The sequence below is a fragment of the Miniopterus schreibersii genome, assembly GCF_964146895.1.
Source record: "Miniopterus schreibersii genome assembly, chromosome: 1".
NCBI classification, from domain to species: Eukaryota; Metazoa; Chordata; class Mammalia; order Chiroptera; family Miniopteridae; genus Miniopterus; species Miniopterus schreibersii.
In genome coordinates, this window is record NC_138101.1 from 40,558,489 (window position 1) to 40,568,408 (window position 9,920).

A 9,920-nucleotide genomic window follows, 5' to 3' on the forward strand; every position below is an offset into this window, starting at 1 on the left:
ATTTTGCTTAGCTTACTTCATTTCCTACGTTCTACTAAGATAAGAGTGACATCTGAGAACAAGGCTTACCTATTTGCATCATTTCTTCATTACCAGCCTGGAAAGGAGGGGGGAAAGTAAGAAAAAGAAACAGTTACTGGGTTTCATCTTATCACCTTGTGCGTTTTATTTCTACCATTAATGCTTTTCAGGAGCTAATCAGGAGATGCTGGAGACCGGATCGGTGCCTACGGGCTGCACCTGGGTTTGTAGAAGGTTCTTGCAGGGTGAGCAAGAGCCAGTTCAGTAACAATTTGGGGCACACAACGGTTTGCCCATTTTAATTTTAACTGAACATTTATGAAGTTAGACAAATTAAATAGTGACACTCAATATTCTTTTCTGAAAACTCCAGATACTGGGTCAGGATTTGAAAATAAAGTCTCTACGTTATAGGTGCAAAAAGAAGCCTAAAAGGGGGCCTGACTTAACAGATTGGAAGCGAAGAATGAACAATTCTGAATTTTTTACCCTACGTGCAGACCAGGCAGACCAGAGAAGACTCACAGACCTACTCTGCACCCAAGGTCCCACCGGCCCTGAGCCGATGGGCATTGCTGCAGGAGGCTCGGCAGCTCTAGCTGAGCCTTCCTGAGGACTCTTCTGAGAGCATCGGGCTTCACCTTGAGTCTCCGAAGGGTGGGGGCTGGGCCAAAAAGAAACAGAGCCGCGCTCAGCCTTCCAGAGGAGGAGCTGGGCCGAGGGGGAGGGGAGGGAGGCCGCCCGCGCCTCCAGCCTCTGCCCAGGAAAAAGCTGGGCAGGAAACGTCCCCAGCCCCCTCCCCAACTGTCAAACCCAGCCCGCCGCGGTCCTCCCCGGACACGTGTCTGCTGGACTGCGCCCCGGCCGGCCCGAGGGCTTCCTGAACCCCCGCTTCTGGCCGCCCGGGGAAGCTGAGAGTCCGCGAGGAGAGAAAAGCGCCGCGGAGCCGGCGCCGGCTGCGCGCCCGGAGCGCGGGGCTCCCGGACCCGCGCCCGCCCGCCCGCCGCCGAGGGGAGCCCGCACGCCCCGCGGGGACCGAGGGCTGTTCCGAGCCGCCGCGCGCAGCCCGGGTGCCAGCCCCGGGCGCGGGTGGGAGTCGCAGCCTCCCGCGCGGTTCCAGCCCCCACCCCAAACGCCCCGCGCAGCGCGGGTCCTGAACGCACCGGACAACGGGGACGGGTGGGAAGGGGAGCGGGACGGCAGGAGGGGAAGGGGCAACTTTCTCGGGAAAAGGTCGGGTTTGAGGTTTTTATTATTATTTTCCACTTACTTGTCCATCAGCTGAAGTCGTAACCTGTACCAGAGCGGCTGCTATCAACCAAAGTGACAGGAGAACCATCACGAGTCGAGATGACTTTTCAACTACTGGGCAAAGCAAATGCCCAGAGCGCACACCCCCAAAATAAGTTTCTTTAAAAAAAAAAAAAAAAATTAAAGGGAAAAAAAATGCAGAATAAAAACAACAACAAAAAACCAGCACCCTGATCCTCCGTGCTCTGCCTCCGTGGAGATGAAACGCGAGCGAGCCGGGCCGGGGCGGTCGCCCGCTCCACCTTCTCACCCGTCCTCGCCGGCGCAGGAGGAGGTGCGGGAGCCCGCGCGGGCTGCGCCGGGGGACGGGCTCCGCTACCGCTGCCCCGAGCGGCTCTGCGCGGGCGTCTCCAGCAGCATCGGTCCCCGAGGGGAGCGCGGAGAACGCGGGTCCCCCGGGCGCCGCGGGAGGCTCGGCGGGAGGAGCGCGGCGAGCCGAGGAGGCGGGGAGAGGGCGCCCGGCGCGGCGGCGGGGCGGAGGCGCGGAGGGGCCGGAGGAGGTGGGCGGGAGCCGCGCGCCCTGCGCTCGTCTGCGCGCCGCCCGCGACCCGCGGGGCGCTAAGAAGGCGGCCGGCCCCGCGGCCCCTCCCGCCGGGCCCACGTCACGCGGGGCCCGGGCCCGCGCCCCCGCGCTCGGGGCGGCCGGCGCGGGAGGGCTGGGAGGAGCCCGGCGCGGCCGGGTCAGGGTTAGGAACCGCGCGGGGGGCTGTGTGGCCCCGGCTCGACCCACCCCCAGATCCGCCCTTCCCCGCGAGGTGGGCGAGCGGGGCGGCCGTCCGGCGGAGCCCGGGGCCCGGCTGGCGAGACGGGCGTTGAGCTAATTATAGGAAGAGGGAGGGTCCGGGACCGGCGCCGAGCTTTAGGAAAGTCACCTCCTCCAGCCTCCACCAGGCTCCGGCCAGGGGAGGGCCTCCCGAGACCACCCCTGCAACCTCCAGGTCTTAGGCACGCGGTGATCTCCCCTCCAGACACCAGTCGCCCGCCTAGCTTGGTGCGGGTGGTCCCCGCCCCCTTTAAGTTCCTGTTTATGCTTTTTATTAGTTTATATTAATTTTAAAAGATACCACGTCTCTTCCCTGACTCACTGGCTGCTTCTGTTTATCGCTAGAGTACACAGGCCCCAGCGTCTCTTCCTCTCCCCAAGATTAAGTTATCAAATGATTTCTGCCCAGTGTGGCCAGAGCTTCCAGGGAGCAGATGACACCAACCTGGGCTCAAGAGACAGATGAGCTTTCTGAAACCCAAACCCAGGCCTACTTTCTTGGGGTGGACTCCTGAGGGTGTTTCCAGGGAGCGAGGGATGGAAAAGACCATATCTCCAACCTCCACTGAGCAGCTTCTAACAAACACCCCCTCCCAAAAACAGACCATGGAAGAGAGTGGTTAGGCACAAATTTAAGTATAACCTTTAGGACTTCAACTGCAGAGTCTTGCAGGAGCCTGCCTAAAATAAAATGTGTAGAAGCTAGTGTTTGTTTTGCTAAGGGATGCTCCCATAAGTCATAGTTCCTTTTCTTTCTTTAAACGAAAGTGTGACTTTGGAGGGTTTCCTGTACTTTGATTCATTATTTAAAGGTAGCATCTTTAACACCCCATAGCAAGATTTTGTGTTCGCTAATGTGTTATCTGCTGTACTGTTGAATCATATATACAGGACACTTCCATGTACAAATGAGAAACCAGATAACTGAATGGCCCCACCTGGTAACAGGGAGGATTAGGTTAATTAGTTATTAGTTGTAATTATAATTAAACCCCAGCACTGAAGTAACTCTAAATCATTTTTTTTCCTTCAACTAAAACCTTCAGCGTTTTTGTAACCTTTTCATTGACTTACTATCCAGGACTGAGTTGCTGATTTTGTGCCTCCTTTCCTAAGAAATAATACTCATGTTCTAGACATAAACATTGTATCAATTTACACTGACAAGGAAAAGAATGTTACAGTGCAAATTAGAACACCTGGGTTCTAGGCCCAACTAACAGCTCTCTGACCTTGACAAGTCACTAAAACTCTATTTTGGTTTTCTTCCTAGGAGATATTTCAGCTCTAAAATTCTCCAAGTCTTAGTAATAACAAATACTATATTTAGCCATGGCATTACAGTAGTCCTTTTTGTGTTAATTTTACAAATTCAGACATTTGTTATCACTGTATCTTCTGACAAAATCATGTGACTTTCATGAAACCTGTGGCTTTAGACATTTTTGGCCATGACCATAGAACGAAATGTATTTTCCATTGTAACCCAGTAAAACTTTCATGATTCAGGACTTACACATGCAACATCCCAGATATTTTCTATCCTATTTGTTTCCTGTTTGGGGTTTATTTTCTCAAATATTGGTCAGGATCCATTTCATTTATTTCACAAACCAGTGAGTCATGACCTTCATTCTGACATCGACTTGAGAGTATATAATAAAGTTTATATTTCTTGGATTCTAAATGAGTTGAGTTCTGATTAACAAGGATCTCCCAATCTAATCTAAGACAAAGTTTCTCAAAGTATGTCCTGAAATGCTAAATGATTTACCAAAAAAAAAAAGTCTCTGTCAAGTAAAGTTTGTGAAATAGTCAGATAAAATGAAATTAATTCCTTTTTTTCAGAACTTTGCAAAAATTTTAATATCCTGAGGGCACTGTGATTCTTCGAGAGAGAGAGGTGGTACACCTTAGCCCTGATGTGACCATAGACAGCTTTTGTCTCACACTTTATCCTGAGGAACAGCACTTGGGGAAATACCATTATAAAGACTATTACATTAACTTGAACTTTGAGTCAGATAAGATTCAGCTTTAGTTTTCTCAACTCTTAAAATCGGTTTAATAATACTGCTTTTGTAAAAGGTTCATAAACATTAACATAATCTTGCATGTAAGCTGTCTTGCACATTGCCAAGAACACAGTAAGGGATGAAATGAAATTTTTTTAGATGGAACTGTATGGCATAGGTATGGATGACTCACTGATAATGAAATATGGCAAGTTCTAAGAGAGGTAGGAGAATACAAACAGCTAAAATGGATGACTTTTTAATTTTAATGTTAGTAATCAAAGGCAAAGAAGCGAGTTCCACAAACTGACCCCTACCTGCCCGCCTAGTGTCAAACCCCTGCCCTGCCCTCCATGTTTCTTTGCCTCCAGCTACTGAGTTGTTTCCCACACTGAGGTCCACCCACTTGCTCATATTGATTTTTCAGTCTCTAACACCCTTCCTCTTCCTCTCCACAAGGCAAAGAACATGTTACAGAAGCTACTACACAAAAATGCTAAACCAATACTTTATGCTTCCTTCCAAAATATGTTTTAAATAGTGTCAACACAAGAAATGTCAAAACCTATGGAGAATTTTTATGAGTTTATTTGAGCCAAACTGGCAACAATTGCCAGGAAGCAAAATCGCAATGGATTCAGAAAATAATCTGGAGAATGGCAGTTTCGCATCTTATTTTATACATTAGAATAAAAGGAGACAAAAGGAGGGTTACGTGAAAGCCATTGGTGGTAGATTAAGGGGGTGGGAGAAAGCAAAGTGGGGAAATTTCTGGGACTGGATAAAAACGTAAAACAGACACATCCTTCTTTTACATCTTGTGGGGAAAGCATAGTTAACATTTGCAGCACACAGAGGTGGTTTTGGGGAACAAGATAACATTGAGGGGTTCTGTGGTCTTGTGCTTTGGTGTGGGGATTTTGCCTTGAGGGATCTGGGAAAGGAGATGACTCTGACATTTCAAAAGTATGTTATCTTAGATGCCAAAAGACAATAGACAGGCTCACTTAAAGATTAACCTTTCTCAAGAAAGCTACAGCACTAGGACTGGCTACCACCAGCACTCACTTTGCTAGGAATTTTTATGTTCAGACCATCCTATGTGGTGTCTTTCAGTCTCTGAGTTTGTAAGGCCCACTATGCGGGCCTCCCCTGAGCTTGTGAGGTTTAGTATGTGGTCCTTTTTCATCTACAGTAGAGAAATAATTTCGAAAGTAATCACATGTATATAGTCTCCCTAATTGTGAAATTATTCCCTTTAAATTAAGCTTCAGAAAATCAGTGGTTGTATGGACATTCTAACCTGTGCATCCTTGTATTGGCAGCAATTAATGAGTGTGTGTTTTCTGTTTAAGGGGACTGATCAATGTTGTGTGTCTTGGCATAATTTGACATTTTGATACCCAATGTTTATTGTGTATTAAACATATAATTAAAATTTTTGTCATTTCTTGCAGCAAAGAATTCATTTGTAAGTCTGTTGTTTCTATTTACCTTTCCCACACCTTTTTAAGAATTTATTTTTTTTTACAGCCGTTTAAGTTTCAGAGCAGAACTGAGGAGAAGATACATAGATTTCCAATATGCTCCCAACCCCCGCATATGTATCACCTCCCCTAGTATAAGCATTACCCAAAAAGTGAGAAGAAAGTGGTCCATTTGTCAGGACTGATAAATCTACACATCATAATCAAAATCCATAGTTTACATTATGGTTACTTGTTTTTTGTATATTCTATGAGTTTGGACAAATGTACAATGACATGTATCCATCATTATAATATCGTAACAGTATTTTCAGTCTCTAAAAGCCTCCCTCACCCTAACACCAGGCAACCTTTGGCCTTTTTCACTGTTTCCATAGTTTTGCCTTTTCCAGAATGTTATACAGTTGGACCTATACAGTATGTGTTCTTTTCAGACTGCCTGCTTTCACTTAGTAACATGCGCTTAAGTTACCTCCATGTCTTCCCAAGGCTTCATTGCTCGTTTCTTTTTATACTGAATAATATTCCATTGCCTAGATGTACCAGTTTATTTACCTACTGAAGGACATCTTGGTTGCTTGGTTTTGGCAATTATGAATAAAATTGCTAGAAATATCCATGTTTTTTGTGTGGATATAAGTTTTAAACTCCTTTGGGTAAGCGCCAATAAGCATAATTGCTGGATCATATGGTAAGGCCATGCTCAGTATTGTAAGAAACTCCCAAACTGTCCTCCAAAGTGGCTGTAACATGTTTGCAGTCTCACCAGCAATGGCCAACATTTCGTGTGGAAGTGTTCCAGATCGTGGCTGTTCTAACAGGCATACAGTGGTATCTCACTGTTGTTTTAGTTTGTATTTTCCAGATGACAAACAAAGTGGAACATCTTTTCACAGGCTTATTTGCCATCTCTATACTTTTTATAAGTGAGGTGTGTGTTAAGGTTCTTGGCCCATTTTTTAATGGGGTTGTTTATTTTCTTATTTTTGAGTTTTAAGAGTTCTTTATATATTTTAAATAGCAGTACTTTATCTTTATTTGCAAAAAAAATTATTTTTGCAAATATTTTCTCCCAGTCTGTGGTTTGTCTTCTCATTCTTTTGACCTTGTCTTTCACAGAGAAGTTTTTAATTTTTTAATTAAATTTATTGAGGTGACATTGGTTAATAAAATATGTTTCAAATATACAATTCCATAATGCATCATCTGTATATTGCATTGTGTTTACCACCCAAAGTCAAATCTCTTTCCATCACCACATATTTGAGCCCTTTACACTTTACTAACTCCCAACACCTCTTCCCTTTGGTAACCACCATACTGTTGTTTGTGTCTATGAGTTTTTGTTTGTCTTGTTTGTTCATGTGTTGCTTTCAGTTTTATATCCCACATGAGTGAAATCATATGGCTGTTTACTTTTTTCATTTGATTTATTTCGCTTAGCATAATATTCTCAAGATCCATCCATGTTACTGCAAGTGGCAGTAGTTCATCTTTTCTTATGGCTCAGTAGCATTCCGTTGTATGTATGTACCACACCTTCCTTATTTAATCTAATCTATCAAAGGACATTTAGGTTGTTTCCATGTCTGGGCCACCGTGAATAATGCTGCAATGAACATAGGGGTGCGTTTATTTTTGCAAATAAATGTTTTCAAGTTTTTCAAGTAGGTACCCAGAGGAGGGAGGGGTTGCTGGGTTATATGGTAGCTCTATTCTTAATTTTTTGAGGAGCCTCCATACTGTTCTCCATAGTGGCTGTACCACTTTACAGTCCCACCAGCAGTGAGTGAAGGCTCCTTTATCTCCACAACCCCTCCAACATGTACTGTTACTTGTCTTGATGGTATTCGTTCTAGCAGGTGTGAGATGCTATCTCATTGTGGTTCTGATTTGCATTTTATTAATGAAGCATTAGCTAGTGAAGAAGAGCATCTTTTCATATATCTGTTGGGCATTTTTATGTCTTCTTGGGAGAATTGTCTGTTCAGGTCCTCTGCCCATTTTTTCATTGGATTGTTTTTTGTTGATTGTATGAGTTCTTTATATATTTTGGATATTAACCCCTTGTGAGAGCTGCTGTTTGAAATTATCTTCTCCCATTCTGTTGTTTGCCTTTTTATTTTGTTGACAGTTTCTTTTGCTGTATAGAAGCTATCTACTTTGATATTGTTCCATTCATTTATTTTTGCCTTTACTTCCCTTCCCTTTGAAGTCAAATTCATAAAATCTCTATGACCAAGATCCATAAATTTAGTACCTATGTTTTCTATGTAATTTACTGTATCAGGTCTTATATTTAGGTCTTTGATCCATTTTGAATTAATTTATGTGTATGCTGACAAATAGCAGTCTAGTTTCATTCTTTTGCATGGAGCTTTCCAATTTTCCTAGCACCATTTACTGAAAAGACTTTCTTTTCATCATTGTATGATTTTGACTCTGTCGAAAATTATTTGCCCATATACATGTGGGTTTATTTCTGGGCTCTCAGTTATGCTCCATTGGTCTGTGTGTCTGAGTTTCTGCAGTACCATAATGTTTTGATTACTGTCACTTTGTAGTGTAATTTGAAGTCAAGGGAGGGTGATACTTCTGGCTTTGTTCTCTTTACTCAGGATTGCTTTGGCTATTCGGGGTCTTCTGTGGTTTCAAACAAATCTGATGGTCTTTTTTTTGTTCTATTTCTTTTAAAAAATGCCATCAGGTAGGAGACTTGACTTTGGGTGGTGAACATACAGTTCAATATACAGATGATGTATTGTAGAATTGTACATCTGAAACCTATATAATTTTATTAACCAATGTCACCCCCATAAATTCAATTAAAAAACAAAAAAATGCCACTGGGATTTTTATGGGGATTAAAACTGTATATTGCTTTGGGTAATATGGCCATTTTAACTATGTTGATTCTCCCAATCCATGAACACAGAATATCTTTCTATTTCTTTGTGTTGAGATGTTCTTAATTTTAATGAAGTGTATTCTCACACTTTAATATATCTAATGACCTCCTGTCAATATTTATTAGATGAATTATAATTTTTAATTTTTTACCATGGTCAAGTAAATCTGAAAAAGTCAACTTTGTTCAAAGTGTAAGTACAGCCCGGCCGGGTGTGGCTCAGCGGTTAAGCGTTGACCTGGGATCCAGGCGATCGGGGATCAATTCCCGGTCAGGGCACATGCCTGGGTTGAGGGCTCGATCAATGACTCTCTCATCATTGATGTTTCTATCTCTCTCTCTCCCTCTCCTTTCCTTTCTCTGAAATCAAAAAAGATATATTAAAAAAAACAAAAAACAAAAACAAAATGTAAGTACAAAACTATTTTCACCATAATCAACTAGATTTATATCCACCTCCTCCTCTAAATCGCAAGTTCCTTAAGGGCATTGTCCTCTGCTTTATTCACTTTCGATTACAAGTATCTAGCACAATTCCCATCGCATGGAAGTTGCAGCATCCTTTACTACACCCTGAGCATGTCCAGGGGAAGCCATGTCCTTTTTTCCCTACCTGGTCATGAGCTTTGTTCCAGGCCCTGGGGTTCTCGACACCTAGAACAAACACCGAGAAACAGTAGAGTAAGAACATGGGACTCACTATAGGACCATCAAGGCTGGGCCTATTTGGCTGTTTTCTCCACCTCTCTAACCTCTCTATATCCTCAAAGAACACAGCTACCAGACTTGCAAAATGAGACTTTGTTTCTCATTGAGGACTAGAGACTTCCTCTCACACAGCACCCTCCAGTTTTATCTAATACTGATTTTTCATTTGTGGATTAGAGAATCAAGCCTGCTGTATATACACTACTCTTATTATTTTTTTTAAATCAAGGCATTAGGTTGGTTAGGAGTTAGGATATTAAACTTTCGTATTCACAGAATAGAGCCTGACACATAGTAGGCACTCAAAGACTATTGGTTGAATGAATGAGGGAGTGAATATTTACTACCTCTACTTAATAGAATGAAATGAATAGGTGTGGTTTTTTCTCCCTCCTGTCAGTGAATAAGCTGTTTCCAACTTGGATCTTTTTCACAAGAGTTTTTGCAAGTCCCATCGACAGGAAAAAACAAAACACCGTTAAGCAGGAAAATTCATGAATTGAAGGATCAAGCAATCAGAAATGGAACAGCCCCACTAGGTCACCTAGTTTATGCTTTGGCTAGTGTTTGAGGCAGTGTTGTTCCCACAGTCTTTTCCACCAGAGAAAAAACAATATCTTACAAGGATAAATTTGGATGTCCAGGATTTTTTTAAATTTAGTCATTTGCTTTTAGAAGAATAATTCCTCCATGGGACAACCCTTGAG

At 43.4% G+C, this 9,920-nt stretch overlaps 1 protein-coding gene across 3 annotated transcripts in view; it reads right to left on the reverse strand.

Moving 5' to 3' along the window:
* Positions 1 to 1,833, reverse strand: part of ADAMTS3 (ADAM metallopeptidase with thrombospondin type 1 motif 3) — a 213,835-nt gene extending 212,002 nt beyond the window's left edge. For 2 of the 3 annotated variants that reach the window (XM_081148292.1, XM_081148291.1), the window contains exons 1-2: positions 1,292 to 1,474; positions 70 to 97 (exon numbers count right to left, since the gene is read on the reverse strand). In XM_081148292.1, coding sequence (XP_081004418.1) covers positions 70 to 97; positions 1,292 to 1,360 — 97 coding nt within the window. In that variant the 5' untranslated portion in view covers positions 1,361 to 1,474. Of the gene's footprint in view, positions 1 to 69; positions 98 to 1,291; positions 1,475 to 1,582 lie in introns of those variants that run through there. The other variant, XM_081148290.1, reaches the window with a different exon arrangement.
* Between the last annotated feature and the right edge of the window lie 8,087 nt (positions 1,834 to 9,920).